General features: G+C 36.8%; 1 protein-coding gene across 2 annotated transcripts in view; it reads right to left on the reverse strand.

Annotated features, from left to right (window-relative positions):
* The window catches only part of cadps2 (Ca++-dependent secretion activator 2), a 180,617-nt gene that overhangs the window by 130,316 nt on the left and 32,471 nt on the right, over nt 1-17,830 (reverse strand). For both annotated transcript variants that reach the window (XR_014800732.1, XM_084934412.1), the window contains exons 4-11: nt 17,747-17,827; nt 17,397-17,627; nt 16,898-17,019; nt 15,837-15,948; nt 13,933-14,072; nt 8,740-8,806; nt 7,932-8,040; nt 7,250-7,450 (exon numbers count right to left, since the gene is read on the reverse strand). Coding sequence is in view for 1 of the 2 variants with exons in the window: in XM_084934412.1 (XP_084790538.1) it covers nt 7,250-7,450; nt 7,932-8,040; nt 8,740-8,806; nt 13,933-14,072; nt 15,837-15,948; nt 16,898-17,019; nt 17,397-17,627; nt 17,747-17,827 (1,063 nt within the window). In the remaining variant the exon portion in view is untranslated. The remainder of the gene's footprint in view (nt 1-7,249; nt 7,451-7,931; nt 8,041-8,739; nt 8,807-13,932; nt 14,073-15,836; nt 15,949-16,897; nt 17,020-17,396; nt 17,628-17,746; nt 17,828-17,830) is intronic.

Here is a 17,830-nt window from a genome sequence, read left to right on the forward strand (position 1 = left end):
TACAGAATGGGAAGACAACAGGACTATAACTATATACCAGCACAGGAGACAAACAACTACTAACATGCAACAGCAACAAACCCGGACAGAAACGATAACCACACAAAGCACAGACAACACAGGGCAAACATGATAACGAAAACAAAGAATGAATCACACCTAATAACCCAAAATAGACTCAAGACACTGGGACCAAAACCTAGGAACCCTTGTTTTGCTTGAGAATCAAATAGTTATTTCATTCACTGACATGCAAATCTACTTTCACTGATAGTCTCACTTCATTAAACTACCAGAAAAATCAGTTACTGTTCATTCCTTCGTAAGTGAGCAAACTTGCAAAATCTGCAGGGGGGGATTTCTCCCACTATATATACACACACTGTAGCCTTTTTAATTTTACAGTCAGCACAATGGCAATTTTGCTTTTTTTAAGTACTATGTTTGCATAGGTAATATATGGACAATAGTGATAGTGAAGTGCTAACACTGTCACTTCACAGCAAGATTGTTCCTGGTTCCTGTGTAGGTTTTCTCTGCATGCTCCAGGTTTCTCTCACAGTCCAAAGATATGCATGTTATCTTATTTGGAGATTCCAAATCGCTGATGGATGTGCAGTTGTTAAAGTGCTCAGAGCCTACAGAATAAAATACCGTATAAATGAACAGTTACAACGTGACATGTGGTCCAAAGTCCTTTGAGGGGTCAGTAAGACAAGAAAAGCACTATAAAACCAATTAATATATAAATACATTATATTTCTCTGGGGAAAATGATACTTAGTATCATTTGTGTGGCTTCTCCATAAAGTCTAACTGCTGATAAGTCTGGTAACCCATTAGCTAGTGGGCTCACTTAGCACTGGAAGTATTTAGGGCTCTCACTGTAGTCAGAATATTTGGTTAGCAGATAACAGATCCACTCCAAGGCTTCACGTTCCAAGTTCTAGTCACCATTTACAAATGCAGACAACTTTAAAGAAGCCATTGAATTCTAATCAAATTCAGTGATTATGGCATAGTGACCCAACTACATAACAACTTACAGCTCACATACATAGTCATTGGAAAAGGATCATCAAAGCTCGACAACCCCTGCTTATTATAACATGAAGTTAATCTCGTAAATGGTAAATAGACTTGCTCTTATATTCAATTCAAAGTGTCACGTCTCATTTACCCAAGTATTTGTTTTTATATCTAACATTCACACTCTGACGAACATTTCAACCTTGGGGCAACTCAGGGTTCAGTATCTTGCTCAAGGATCCTGCTGACTGGAGCACTCAGGGATTGAACCAACAATTCCCCAATTAGTAGACAACCTGTGCTACCCCAGCCTGAGCCACAGCCACATCATTATTATTATTATTATTATTATTATTATTATTATTATTATGTGTATTATTATTATTATTATGCAAGTTATTGTCCCCAATAGTCAGCCAGTGAACCCCTCTGTTCCTGAGTCAGATCTATGGTTTTAAATGGCAATAGCAGAAATGCTCAGACTGATGTTCCACAACAGGGTTTTGTTTTTTTTGTTTTTTTAAATCAACAGATAACAATGGCTACAGTCATCTATTATATATACAGCAACAGTCTCAACCAGTCTGAACAAGCAACAATGAAAGACTGCTGACTGAATTCACATATATCTAAAGGTTTTACACAGAAAACCATTAAGTGTGAGAAAACTGTTGGGCATCAGCTGGTACATAAAATGACCAGTTTATCCCTGAAAACAGAAAGTGTGGATTCACGGAGCAGGACAGTAACTGTGAGTAGGCTGATATGTGTGAGCCTCTGACATGGCTTCCATGTGTAAACAGCTTCATTATTAGAGCTGACACGCCAGTCAATAAAATCTGATGCTGCTGTCTGTTCCAAAGACAAAGAAAAGATACTGTGGCTCTGCTCTCATTGTCTCACCTCTAAGTTATTAACCTTCAAATAGAAAACAAAACCATCTCGCTCATGTTTAAAAAAAAATTGCAGCTATTTCCATGGAGTCAAGACAGAACAAATGGGACTTTATTAATGGTAATAACCCATTTCACATGCAGTCATTAGTGAAATGTAACCCCCACATTGATTTTTATCAAAAGCACACCTGCAGGGCGACTGGAAATGAAGATGCAGGTTAACAGCTATGATCATTATTAAAGTGAGAATGACTTCCTCTCAAGCCCATTACGCACAAACATGCTCACACACGCAGCAACACTTTGCACCCAGTTAAGAGCTATTTCAGGGAAACCTTCCATTTCCTTTTGCAAACACTGTGTCAGCACCTCTCGCGATTGACGTTTCAATCTATTCCATTAAACACTAACGAGTTGTGGCGAGAATGGACCGCAGTCACACCACATTACATAAATACAGCTATAATCAGCTTCATTTCACAGTACCTGGCATGGGAGGGGTTGAAAATGTAGACATGTCTTCTATATACAGGTTTAAAAAAAGAATGTTTGTAGGTACAGTCAAGGAAGAGTAAAACAGAAACATCCAAATGAAAAATTATACAAAAGATGAAAAATAAATAAATACAGGACAAAAAATATAAATAGAACAATGAGGGAAATACAGAAAAAGACAAGTGGTTCATTAAGTTTTTTGACCACAAGATGTTTTTAGGGACAATTACAATAACCTCAGTTTTATCTGAATTTAAAAGCACAGAATTTGAGGTCATCCAGGTCTTTATGTCTTTAAGAAATTCCTGCAGTTTAACTTATTGGTGTGTGTTATCTGGTTTTGTGGATAGATAATGTTGGGTGTCATCTGCATAGCAGTGAAAATGTATGCTGATGTCTTCTGATGATACTGCCTAAGGAAAGCATGTATAATGTAAACAGATTTGGTCCTAGCACTGAACCCTGTGGAACTCCATCACTAACCTTAGTGTGTAAAGAAGACTCTCCATTTACATGAACAAATTGGAGTCTCTTAGATAGATATGATACAAACCACTGCAGTGCAGTAGCTGTAATACCTACACAGCGTGCTCTAATTGTTCTAATAGAATATTATGGTCGACAGTATCGAACGCTGGACTGAGGACAAGCAGGACCAACTGACCACAGTATGTGAGGACTCAGGGCTGTGTGTCGGACAGGGTCGTCTGCAGTACGGGGGCCCCACAGGGAACGGTTGTGGCTCCGTTCCTCTTCACCATCTACACTGCAGACTTCTCCCACAACTCCACCCAGTGCTTTCTTCAGAAATTCTTTGATGACTCCGCAATAGTCGGCCTGATGATCACTGACGGGGATGACAGGGAGTACCCTTAACTGACCCAAGACTTTGTGGACTGGTGCCAGCAGAACTACCTCCAAATCAACACTAGTAAAACCAAGGAGCTGGTGGTAGACTTCCGCAGGCACAAACATCCTCCAGTGCAACCACTGAACATTCAAGGTATGGACACTGAGGCTGTGGATAGCTACAGGTACCTTGGTGTTTATGTGAACGATAAACTGGACTGGACAGAGTCTCAGGTCTTTTGGGGTGAAGGGCCCACTCCTGAAGACCTTCTATGACTTTGTGGTGGCCTCAGCCATCTTTTATGGTGTGGTCTGCTGGGGTGGCACCATCTCTGCCGGGGACAGGAAGAGACTGAACAGGCTGATCAGAAGGGCCAGCTCTGTTCTAGGATGCTCTCTGGACCCAGTGGAGGTGGTGAGTGACAGGAGAATGGTGGCTAAGCTGTCATCCTTGTTGATGAGTGCAATTCTCTTTTTCTGACAACGTTGTATTTTATTCTATTGTATATAGTATGTTATTCTTATTATATTGTCCTATTCCAGTGTTTTTCTTAGTTTTTGCTACTGTAACTTTGCACTGTCCACTTTCTGCTATGACACAACAAATTTCCCACGAGTGGGACTAATAAAGGTTATCTTATCTTATGAATAAACTATTTCTCAGCAGATGATGAGTTAGCTGTTTCACAACTACTCTTTCAAGATTTTTTTAGATAAAAGGAAGGTTAGAGATAAGACTGCTGAGTCAAGAGATGGCTTTTTTTAATGGTTTAACTACTGCCAGCTCAAAGGCCTGTGGTATTTAGCCAATTATTAGCGGTAGGTTGATCATATTTAAGATTGAAGCATTAATTAATGGTAAAACTTCTTTGAGCAGTCTTATAGGAATGGGGTCTAAAAGACACTTTGATGGTTTGGAGGAAGTAATTACTGAAGTTAATTTAGAAAGATTAATTGGTGAAAAGGACTAAATGAATATCAGTGAAAGTACTGAAAGTAGCCGTAGATAATGTTACATCTATGAGATCATTATCAGTGATTCTTTCCTCTAATCGTTAAAATTTTATTTGTGAAGAAATTCACGAAGTCATTACTCGTTAATTGTTAACTATTAATAACAACCCAACCATTAATACCATTGTATTAATGTTTGGCTCAACAGTGCTCTGACTTTTTGTCAGCCTGGCTACAGCGCTGAAGAGAAACCTGTTGTTCTTATTTTCTTCAATCAGTGATGAATTTTAGGATATTCTAGCTTTACGTAAGGCTTTTTTTTTTTTTTTAAATTAAAGCAGCAAACTATTTCTCTAAATTATGATCTTCTAAATTAGTGAGACTCCATTGCTGAGTTTGACAGTTATACAAGGGAGTTAAGTACTTCTGATTTGAGGCTCTCATTATAGTCATGCAAGGCATACGTAGTGAAGAAGGTAAATGATTAACAAGATAATCAACCTGTGCAGGAGTAGCTGCTCTGCAATATGTTGGTAAAAGGCATTAAAGATAATAACAGTTGGTGAATTTTATCCTCCAACTTAGTACCAGTACTTTCAGAAAGGCATCTGATGCGATGAAATCTATCCCCCATGGCTATGTAATCAATTATTGTAAAAGTAAGTTTTTCAAGGGTGCAAAGCGAGTCTCTAATTCAAACTGGCCTCCAGACCTGAAAATAGGCTACATTTATTACTGTGTGTTGTTAAGAAAAAAGGAGGAAGTCATTTCAAGAAAATGAGAACACGGCAAGAAAATGGATGAACAGTATGTGATGTATTAAAGAAAAAAGTGTCACCATTTAATTTTGTCTCCATACTCTCTTCCTTCCATCTTTACCATATGTTGTGTTTGTTTTTCCTCTCTCACAGTAGTGTGACCTACAATGCTGTTAAGCTGTTTCGATCCGACTCTTGCTGTGTGACTGTGTGATACAGAACCAATCAGCATGTGAACATGAAACCCTCTCCAAACAAAAAACACAATCTTGGAACCTGCTGTCTGATTGGTGTTCTGTAATGAAAAACTCTTCACACTGTGTACAGTGGAAAGAAGGGAGCAACATCGCAATAAAAACGTGTTATGGTAAAAGGATGGCAGTGGATGAGAAAAAAAAGGAAAGAATTACTTTAAATTAAAGACTGTCAGGACCAAAAATTAGAAAAACATACAGTGATATCAAACTCTTCAGATTTGGTCTGCAGGCTTCAACAGAGTTTTATTTATTTTAACATAACCTGATGCTAAAAAGGTGCTGTTTCTCTTCCATCAAACTGTTTTCCATTAGGCTGACTACAGAGTACCAAAACAACCCCAGGATAAGGCTGTGCTAATGTAATACCATGAGCTATCAAGGAAATAATTGCATAATCCAATTGTATTATATTGTATTGTATTGTATGACTGAACCAACGAACACAATGCTGCTGTGAAGTTTCTATAGCAGTGCTGGTGCTAAAACACTGAAATGCTATATAATGGTAATCTCAGGATACATGATGGTAATGTTGTGCATGTCAAACTGTGAATTTGTCAGTATTCTGACAAATTAGTATAATAGTATAGTATAATAAACTTGTATGAAGGTGTACTAGGGCCACATTAAGAAAAAATATTATTGATCATTTTGAGAATAAAGTTAAAATACTATTTTGAGAAAAAGGTTGTAATTGTATTTTCGACTGTAATCTGTAATCCGCACATCCAATTATGAGCAGATTACAGTTACGGTTTCAGGAAAACTGCCTCAACTGCTGTACCCTCTACAAAACGCCTCGTGTAGATGACTTAGTAAAACAAATTGATCAGCGGTCTGACACAACACACAACCTCTTTGCTGCATGAGGGTGTAACTATTGATAACCTTGCATTTGTCCTTTACCAGCAACTTCATTTTGAAAAACACAAACTCTTCCTTGTTTCTGTGTTTTTCCATCTCACCAGATGCAGCTTACTCAAACCATCCTTTCAATGCCCTTATACATACACCGCATCGTTTATGTGCTAAAAGAGAAATCATTTGCTTTATTGCTACTAAAACATTTTCTGAAGTAGGATTTAATTAATTGACAGGGTATAGCAACCGTGGAAGTTTCTCCTGAAACAACAGCTGTGATCTCCACATTTTGACTTTTTTCTGGAGATGCAAATACAAATGTTTTCTCAAAATAAATTTTCAATTTTAATATGAAAATTTTGACTTTATTCTCAAATGATCAATAATCAATTTTTTTCTTAATGTGACTCTAATATAATAACAACAACAATAATAATAACAATCTTTGTATTTTTATTATTATTATTCATTTTGTCATTGTTTTGCTGTGTTTTATTTTATTGTTAAGTGTCCGTGGGTGTCTTGAAAGGCGCTTTTAAACAAAAGTTGTTGTTGTTGCTGCTGTTGCTGTTGTTGTTATTACTACTACTACTACTACTACTATTACTACAACACTTATGCAGTAAACTTTTCTTGTGTCGGACCTGGTACATAAAAAAATGTACATTCCTACCAACCTGCTTCACTGTTAGGAAGTAAATTATGGGAATGCGACAAAAATCATCAAGAAAATTTGGGATTTATCTCTCAAGAGAAAGATTTGTAACTGACCTGCTTTTATACAAATGGTTCTGGTTACAGTTTTAATTTCACTAAAATAAAAGAAAACTAAAGGTTTTCTAATGGTTTCCATTTAAGAGCAACCACAATAATAAAGACTACACTAAAACTTAGAAAACAACAACTTACAATCACTCAGGTTCTGCCAAGTCTCTAGAGATAAATAAAGATTGCAGGCAGAAGCATTCAACAGAATGTAACGCCCATGTAACTCTGCACCTGAACTCTGTGTGTTACAGTTGTGGTTCCTTTCCCAATAAACACTGTTTGATTTTAAAAGCTATTCGAACACTTTCTGTAGTTTGCTGCTTTTCATTTCTTCAATGACATTCAGATAATCAAAACAGATCGAGTGAGAAGCTGAACTTACTGATGGGGGATGTCGGTTTTTGGTTTCCTCCTCTGCAGTTTGGGGTTTTGTTTTGGGGGTGGAGGATCGGTTTGTAGGACTGTCCAGTTGCTCGGTACATGGCCTGGACCCACAGCACCCGTTCCTGCTCATCATCACAAGCAAACATCACCAAATCGCCTTCCTTCAACACGTTAAAAAAAACCCGACCACCTTGCAGACCTAAAGAGGAGATAAAAGAAGGGAACGTTAAAGGGCAGAATAATGAAAAATAAGCACATCCAAATCTTACTTTGTGACAATTTCATCATATTCATCATATTCCATGAAATCATTTCTTGATGATTTATAATTAATTTCTTTTTAAACTGGTCAGTAAATCTGTGCTCCCTACTCTTCTCAAAAGTGAGATATTGAAAAGTCTGTAATCTTCAAAATAGAGAACATGGTTATGAACAAAATTTAGCAGAGAAACAGATAACACAACAAAAATTATAAAAATTGCATTTAAACGTAACATTTAAACAGCTTTTTTGACAGAGTTTTGGTATAATTCCATAAATCAGAGTTGGTTTAATTATTTTATTGGCTCCAATAACTTTATTCTTTGTACACACTCAGTTTCAAGATGATCAAAATCTATCGTGCTATTGTTTTAACAAAGTTTCACTCAGATCTCAAACAATTTCTTTTTCATGTCTACCTGGCTGAGGCTCACAGCAGTCCACTGTGTAGCCCTCCAGCTGCATCAGCTCCTGAGGCTCAGCCTTCTTCTCTCTATAGCTGCACATTGCAAATGTGTACTGACTAACCTGCAGGACAGCGACACAAATTCATGAGCAATCAAAAACAGACACACATGCATGCACACACACCCACACACAGTCCACAGACATGAAAGTTCTCCAGGTTCATTTTCTTTGCTGTCCCACAAAATGTGCTAAAAAATGTAAAACTTAGTGTTAGGGCTACGCAATGACTGTTAAATATGAATCATGTCAATGAACTTGTTAAGATTATGATATATTCCGACTGTCACATCTGATTTTAGAAAGACGGTAACAGCAAACTCAAGTCTTCACAAACCAGTGGGCAATGTCATTGTGTCCACTTCGGCTACACAGTGTCTTACTACCAGCCATCATTAAATATGAACAGCCTTTAAACATTTGATTCCAGGTGCAGAGAAACAATATCTGAGGACGTTACAAGCTCGTGGGGGTAGGCTGTCACAAAAGCATGGGGTAGATTTGCAAGAATCTGTCCCATGTGCCTCAAATGCTCAGAAAGTTAATGTCAGCTTAAGTTGAAAAAAAAAAGTGTCAAAGGAATTGAGACTACCGGTTTCCTATGAAGGCCGAAACTTTCATATGTGACTGCTGCATCCTACCAGAACGCTGCTTGAATCAGATCCTTCAAATGTCAACACTTTGCCGCTGCTGTATTACACCTCTGTCCATATCAGTCACAGCTTACAAATTCATCTGAGCAGCGTCTCACCAGTTTCATACCTGGACAAGAACAAAATATCTTTTTTTCCAGCGTTTCCAGACCCTCTGTCCCATAGCGTACAGGTATCTGAAGCACAAAGAAAGACAGTGAGTTACTGATTGCTTTTTTAAAAAACATTTTTTCCTGTAAAAGTATAAGTGAACTTCATGTATGGTACTGTGTTTCACACACTAATTTAACAGATGACTCACTCATTTTACCCATTTATGTCTCATTTTAGCTAGCTAAATAAGCTGGCTAAAATGAGACTAGATTAGTTATTTTGATGGGTACTTAAAGCAGTTGGAATAGTTAAAAATAAATTAATCATATGTAATAGTCCTGCCTAAAATGGATTTACATCCATTTTAAACTATTTAACCCAATTTGTCAGTTTTACTATTAAATCATGTAGAAAATATTTTTTCCAAGGTGAGAAATTTGCATAAAACTTAACCCACTTATCTCTTAAACTGACTCACAGACTCTGCTCAAATTAAATAAAGATATTCTTGAGAATAAGAAAATCCTCTGAGGTATTTTGCCTGATGAACTGTGGTTGCAGTGGATTTTTAAAAATGTATGTGGTCCTCTAAATCACAAAAACAAGAAAAATTACTTTTTTCCTCATTAAGTAGTAGAAACTCTTATTACTCTTGTTCTTTAAATGGTCTGTAGAATTCAGTTTATCGGGTTTTGTGCTCACCAACAATGTCAGCAAAATTTTGAGAAGTCCTACTTTGTACAGAGTGTTATGGTTTACTCTCTTTCTTTTTCATGCCCACACACAACACACAAGTGCTTTTAGTGCTCAGAGTAGAAAAGCGCTATATAGGAACCAGTCCATCTATCATTTACAAAATGTTACCGAGGGCTGCTACTGGCCTACAGGATGCACTTTCAAAATATTTGACATATAGCTTGTCATCTCTAATTCAAACAGCAACCCAAGTCTCACACTGAAGAGTTAAAAAGCTTTTGAAGTTTTCCAGCAGCTGATAAAGATCATGCAATATCACTGAAAGATCCAGAAGAGCCACTAAAGGGGTCCTGAGGAAAGACTGTTTTGTCAAATGTGAAATGGATTTGTGGAGCTCCACAGAAGTTTTTGTATTTTCTAAAATAAAAGAGCATACTTATTTTCTTTTCTTGTAGTTTAATAAATTTGAATGTCAAATGCATTAATTTTGATAAACACCTAACCTTTAAAGTCAATCACTCTTTGGATTTTGGACTGCTGCCTTGGGTGCGGGCAGTGTCGTCTTACAATTCACCAATAAATGAAGGAAAAACAGGTTACTATTACTGTTCTTGAAGCTTGTAGGTACAAATGACAAAAAACCAAGTATAGAAATGCATAACTTCAGGAGAAATTGTTGTTTTCAATGTTTTGCTTGAGATATTCATTTTCCTCCTGCTTCAGATAAAAGGTTACTATACTGTTTTAATGCAACCCACCCCAAGAAGAACAAAGCATAAAAGAACAAAAACTACATTTACATTTAAAATATTTACAAGCTTTTGTGAGCCTCTTTGTACCAAATCATTATTTTGATATTATTTTTATTATGTCTCATATCACAATATGACACCAAATTATTAGTAACAATTATTTTTTATCTAAAGTGAAACTAAAGTAATGAGTTTTGAGCTGAAAGAGGCCATGACAACAACAGCAGCTCAAAATGGAAGAATGACCAGCATGGCCTCTCAATCAATGGCTGCTCCTGGGCCTCCTAAAGCGTGGGATACAGGCAAGTGCAAGTGAGGAAAATCAATCCATGGCGAGACCTCTTTCTTCAGCCCTGATGCCTGCCCTTAAAGAAAAGGCCTCCAGTCAAGGCTGTGGTGTGTCTGGATGGAGAATCTGGGCCATTCTGCATGACTCCAGGTTAACATGTGGCACTGTTCGCCAGCCACTTGTGAAAATTATTTGGTTGCCAGTCCTGCTCCTTCCTGCTGTTTCAAACATCCTTCAGCTGCAAGGATCCAAAGAGATGGACGGCTGATGCCAAAAAGTTCACTGCAGACATTTAACAGTCCTCACAGCACAAAAACATCCATCTTAAACTGGTCATTTAGCCAGACATTTAGACTCTGAGGGTTTTAAAGTCTGTCGACGCACTGAGCAACTACAGTGTTTCTCATTGTATTTACATATTAGGCGCCATTTGTTTGAAATAAAAGAACCAATGTTACAACAACGAAGAAAGTTTTTGTGTCTAAATCTGGTTATAACCGTAGCAGATTGGCTGCGATTTTAAAAATTGTAAGAAAAAAAGACATACTTTAAGACAAAGTAATAGAACAGATTATCCGCAACAGCATTAATGAGTTTGTAATAGACTTCAGTTATTTCAGCACAAATAAAAAAAGAGATACCTTGCCTCCTGGAGAGATGATTTTTAGGAGAAAGAAAGCATCAAAACATTTTTTTTCTTATTTAAATAAAAAGTGTCAGTTATTTATAGTTCGTAATTAATCAATACTGTTTCACACAATACAATTTATAGTGATGTGGAGAATACGAAGACATATACTTGTTAAAATAAGAAAAAAACATTTTTAGAAAATGATGCGTTCATGTTTTAAAACTAACAGATGCCTACGGTCAACTTATATTTGTTTGTAACAGATGACAGATAAAAAAAAAAAAGTATCTGCCATAAAATAATGAATACATGTTGGATTATAAGAAAATGAGATTTTAGCAAATTAATCTGTTTCACTGGGAGAATCTGAGCAAAGCGACATTTTTCATAAAATAACTTACACACACACACACACACACACACACACACACACACAGTCAAACATTTGACTTTAAGACAAGACCGAATCATATTTATGATAAATGAGTGTAGACTGCTGGTTTTCTTCTACTGTTCACATAAAATACAAAAACACATTTGAAATAAAGAAAACGCTACATCCAGATGAACAGAATCAACGTTTGGGGATTTAAATAAAGTATTTCCATTTTGTTTCCCTGCCCATTTTATTTTGACCATCAAATGTGTTTTTGCATCTGTTGGTCTCCTAATCGAGTTTAATTCACTTTGACTACTTTTTACTGTTTTGTTTTTTTCTACAGTCTGAACCTAAGCCCACAAACACTGCCAAATGCAAAATCTCTTTTAACAGAATAATTTTTCTATTTTTATATATTTTCTTTGCTATAAGAGAAGTAATGAAATGCTTCAGTTGGACTCATTTCATTGACATGTGTGGAGTTATTTTGATAATCTTATAGGTAAAACTCAGAAATGCAGCATGTAAGACATTGACCTCAGTTGGTGGAACAGCATCAAAGCAGCAGGCACAGCAAAAACCTTAATAAATCAAATGCCAGAAAACCAACAAAGAGAAGAGCTGAACATGGACCAGAGAGGCAGAAGTAACAGAGAGACCGATACTGACCCCTTGTGTAAACCAAGAAGGCTACAGATGGAGTGCAGTTACCAACCAGCCAGTCAATTATTAAAACTGCCCGACTCCCACATTGTTACTGTAATGAACAGAACCGTTTGTCGGCTACTGCGGGAGGCTCATTAGATGTGTGAGGCTCATTCATACACAAGGCTCATTCACATACACATTCATACAAGTGCTTCTTCTATACCTAAGTGCCTAAAATTTGAAGGATACATCATGAGCAACTTAGGGTTCAGTATCTCGCCCAAGGATGCTTTGACTTGTAGACTGGAATTGGAAAAGCAAATACAGACCTTAGAATTTTTAGACAAACCAGGCTCCTGCCTGAGTCATAAACCATGAGTCAAAATGAGAGGTGTGACTCATTCCTCTCATCTTACTGAAAATACAGCAGAATTTAGTTACATGAAGTCAGATTGTCCACCGGATTGTTTGTTTTTTTCCACAAAGAGTGGAAACACTGAAAACTGCTGAGACCATAGACTCTGCATCCTCTTTTCCAAGGAAATTTGAATTTAAAACTGTTAGTTTAAAACCCAATTCTAATTATTACTGTAAATTTTGAAGAAAAAAAAAAACCCTGACTCCATACAATATATTTTAAAAAAATGAACTCTTCAATTGAGACATGAAATGTTAAAAGAAAATAAATATTTCTTTCAGCAACACAGGTTGGAAAATTAGAATTTGCTTCCATCTTCTGGTTAAAATAAAAACTACACAGTAACAACTCAAACAGGTCTTACACAGAAATATTTTAAAAGAATAGTGACTCTAATTTTAGCTGCCATTGAGAAAACCAACCAGGCTAAAAAGTGTTGATAAAAAAACCAAAATAAAACCTTCCCCAATGAACATATGTGAACATTTGTGACATATGTTCAGAAAGAAAGAAAGAACAAAGCATAGCAATGTGATATTTCTTTAAACTCTATTTATCCCAATGTGGAGTGTGGCAGTATTCCTGATTAAATTCTGCAAGTGTTTTGTACAATGGCAAACCTCAGACACTGCTGCCTGAGTCCAATTACTTGACCAATTACTTGATATACTTTATTGTCCCCTTAGGGAAATTTGTTGTGGACTCAAGTGCTGCCTTTACAGAGTTAACAGACATTAAAGAAAGGAGAAATAAATAATAGATTAAAAAAAAAAACACAAAAACAAAACATTAGTCCATCTTTAACCACAAACTACTCCATTTATTTGTTACAAACACGCCACAGTGATTAAGTTTGATTGATACCATCATGCACTTGTTTTTTATTTTAATATTTTATGACATTATAACTCTACTATACTGCAGAAAATATATATATATATATATATATATTTTTTTTTTTTTAACACTCCGAGCCACAACTGTTTTATTTCCATAGAGATGAAGGACGTAAGCCTACAGTGATCACCCTCAGTCTCCTAGGAAATAAACCTATGATACCAATTTCAAAATCCTCCTCAGAAAACTTGACTTCTGATGTCAAGGTCATCAGGGTTCGAATGTTTCACTAAACATGTTGGTATCATTTTGAAAATCCCGTCTCAAGTTTTCGCATTCACAAGATCGAGAATTGAACTTGTCAGAGATTTTTCGTAGACAGACCTATGGTGTAAAGTCACTTCCTTCTTGAGTTTACAAACTTGGGCTGGGCTGTGACGTCTTTGCTATCCAACTGTCAAGCACTGAAGTAAAAAACTTTGGGAAAAAAAAAAAACCCCAACTGAAACCCCGCCCCCCCAAAAAAGAAAAAAGAAACAGGATATAGCATGTGACTCACCCGCTGTGCTTCATGTTGGGAGGTTTGTCCATGCGGACAGCCAGTTTGATTTTCAGCTCTGTGTCCTGGCTGTTCTTGGGGACAGTCATACGATGGAACTCTGTGTGCTTTGGTCCATTGGTAGTCGGGTTCAGGATTATCTGAGAGGGAGGAATGGAGAAATAGATCAGGAAAAAAAAAAAAAAAAAAAGAGTACAATGTATAGAAGTCTATGGGAAAATAGCCCTCAGCTTCCTGACCTAAAACCGCAGTAAAGACCTATTTAACAGTTCCTACTAAATTTATGGTCTTGAGCCTTATTTAATAAAGCATAATGTTTTTGTAAATTGTGGTTCAATTCAAAGTAATTGATAAGTTGTGTGATGCAAAGATAACTTCGGAGGCTGTGAGAGAGTGGTTATGAGAAAAAGATGGGAATGTGTGAGTGACACCAAGGAGCAACTCATGTAAAACAATGTCTGACCTTTTGAATGTATGTTTTAATAAGAGTATATTGTGATGAGCAAACCCAGAGATTTAAAGAAAAAAGTAAAAGAAAGTATTCCTATGTAAGTGAATAAAAGAACATTTGATTTTAAAGTGTGTATGTGTAAGTCAAATACAGAGAGGATGATAAAGTGTGGCTGGACTGTGTGGTTGGATGTCACCGTGCATGATGCCAGTTGTCATCTCAGAAGATATAATGTCCAGTAAGAGAAGAGAGGCGGTAGAAAGGATGACAAGCTATAAATGCTTTGTGCAGAGGAAATAAGTGGTTCTTCCCATTGTTTTCTGTGAGATGAGCAGTTCACATTGGATCAAAGAGTACTCTGTTCATTTTTGACTATTTTTGCCAATACCTTGTTATAGTCTCTTTATTTTTTACTAAGAATGGGACAGCTTCAGAAGACAAGTGGTCTGCCAAACAATGACCACATCCTCGCCAACAATTAAGTTGTTCCCTGGTCCGTCTGGCCTTTTGTTTTGGAGTTATAAAAAAACCTTACACTATTTTTTCATGAAATCCCTCCACATATGAGAGACTGTATTAGTTCTTTGAGTATTTATCTAGGGCTACACTAAATGTTAAAATTTTAATCTTGATTGTTGTTTCAACTTCCCAAAATTAAATGAATATGTTCAAGCAGTATTGAAATCACATGCTTCATCGATAGAACAGGAAGGAAACGCAAATCAAGCATTCCCTAAATCGGCACCTGACCACATGCTTACATGTACCAATCACAGCTGCTCTCATGCAGTAAGACGTTTCATTCATATAGTCTGGAAGAAATAAGAAACTTCCAACCAGCAACTGTCAGTCATTGTTTTCACTGTGCTTTGACTTCCCTGACCTTCAATTATCTCCTCCATACACACAATGAACTGTGAATTCAGCTTAATCGGGATTTAACTTTTATACAACAACAACATGTTTGGATCTTGTAGATATGTGTGAACCACAAATGCTCTACAAAATTACAAATAACATCTGAAGCTTTTAGAACTTCGAGTTGTTTCTGAGCAAAAAAAACATCTTTGATACAAAATTAAGGTTGTATCAAAGTTTCAAACAACTTTGATAAATGTTTCACACTATACTCATTTATAAATGTGGACAACCTGCAGAAAAATATCAATTCTTTATCGAAGTTTGGAAATTAAAAAAAACAAACTCACAACAGAGAAATGAAATTGAAGAAATGTTGTATCTAAAGTCACATTTATTATCAATAACACTACGCCTAAAATGACAATGTAACTAATGCAGACTAAATTACACAGTTATTTTCATTTTGATCATTTGAATGTAGTTAATTATCTTTATATAGAGAACTTTGCTAAACAAGTAAATATTATCTACTAAACATTATACACTAAATAGACTTTAATAAACCAGAATAATAGGTTGTAGATTTACTCACCTTGCCCAGCTCCTTGTCATCCAAAGCTAAGACCCTGTTGCTCTCTAGGAAGAGCTTCACTTTAACTGAAGGCAGAGGGTGAGTTGTGGTGAAGTCCCCCTGAGTTCCCCACCTGAAAGATATGAGAATTTTAATGATTTGGAAAATTGTAGGTTGACACTGCTGTTGACACTGGGACAGGGAGGAATTGAAGATAAACAGATTTAACTCGAGCTAACATTAGCAGCCTTTTTGCTGCCTCACCACTGTATGTTCTCCTTCAACTGGCTTCAAATTCAGTCCTAGAGGTTATAATTATTGTACATATTTTTCTACAAAAACAAAATTCTGCACAACTTTGTCATGTTCTATCTTGTCTAGGTGGTCATTAATCTGCATAGCATGACTTTTATTGCTCCAGTCTGTCTGGGTTTCTCCCTTTTTTCCATTCATTTTGGTTCTGACCTGAACTCAATAAACTTGGTTGGTCTCCTGCTGTAATTTTCCCTCAACCCTTTACTATGAAATTAAATTGAAAAGAATATTCTAACAAAATTCTGCCTGGGATAGTATCAGCCCGTTTTATTAATGGACCAACAAACTGTGCGGCTAAAATTGACACTTAAAGATTAGAAGCTGGAATTATGAGTTTAGCCTGAAGTAGTTAGTCCCACTGTATATGGGACTGTACAGCAATTTGTCCCCTTCCCCTTCTCTTTTATCACTTCCCTTCTCAAGTTATCGCATTCACAAAATTTTCCTTGACCATGAGGTCGAGGTCACTGAACTGTCCAAGACTTTTAGATATACCTATGGTATCAGTTTGAAACTCCTTTGTTCTCAGGTTATAACATTCACAAACTTGGGTGGTCAAAACTGAGATTTGGGTATTCTAAACAGTCTAAATCAAATGTGGCCAATTCATTTTCCCAAGAGAGTAATAAGTTCAATGGGAGATGAAATAACATGGAGCAGGACTGAGTTCAGCTTATTGCTGCAGACCTCCACAACAGTCACAATTTCTCATGTGGTAAAATTAATTGCCCACCCCTGGTCTGAACAGATCAGGAAGATTAACTCACTGTGGTCTTGAGGCTTCTACTTGGTCGGTCTGTAGTTTTTCTTCTCCTTCTACCTCCATGGTACAGTAAACCATACGGTCTGGGGCCACTGACTTCAGGCCCTGGACCTCCATGATTACAATCTGAGAAAATCAACAGAGGTTTGGCACCAACAAACAGAACAACAAACAAACTCAGTTTTCAACCCAGAGTAACCCATTCACATCCCCAGCTTTTACCACTGACACTTTCTCTTTGAAGAGGTAACAGAAAGAGGAAACACACCCAGCTGGAACAGTTTTGAATGAATGAACTACAGGCCATGAAGTATGCTAAGATTTCAAATCATACATTTAAAAAAGAATTTTAATCTACTCAGGTCATCTTTGTCTAAAAAAAATTAAAATGTGTTAAATGATCTAAAATATTTTTTTTGCATGTTTATCACAAGCATAATAAATAGCAGCACTGTATTTTGTGAGCAAGTTACCAGCAGACATTTCTATAAACCCAAACACACCTCCAGAGTGAAAGACAAGACGATGTCCGACTTAGACAGACCTCCCTCATCTCCAAGATCTAGAAAGGAGTTATTTACAGTGGAGCGTTTGAGCTTCTGTTTGAAGTCTGGACCTCCTTTAGACACAGGCAGACTCTCCAAATTTGCCATTAGTAGGTTGACAGATGATCGCAGCTCCTCCACATACAGAGCCTCCATATCAGCAGAGACAAACTTTGGGTATTTCCGTTCCTGAAGGAAACACAACATACATTAAAGTTCATCTTAACGTAAAAATCAACATTGGATGTGTGTCTTTCAGGAAATAGAAGTCATGTGACATTTTCTGGATGCAAGTAATCAGTTAGTACCTTGGCAATCTTTTCGGCCAATTGTAACCTGCCATCCAGCTCTCTACGGATCTGAGCTGCCTGCTCATCCATGCTATCGAGCTG

The sequence above is a fragment of the Perissodus microlepis genome, chromosome 7 (genome assembly GCF_051167445.1).
Source record: "Perissodus microlepis isolate ML-2025 ecotype Zambia chromosome 7, ASM5116744v1, whole genome shotgun sequence".
Lineage (NCBI taxonomy): Eukaryota > Metazoa > Chordata > Actinopteri > Cichliformes > Cichlidae > Perissodus > Perissodus microlepis.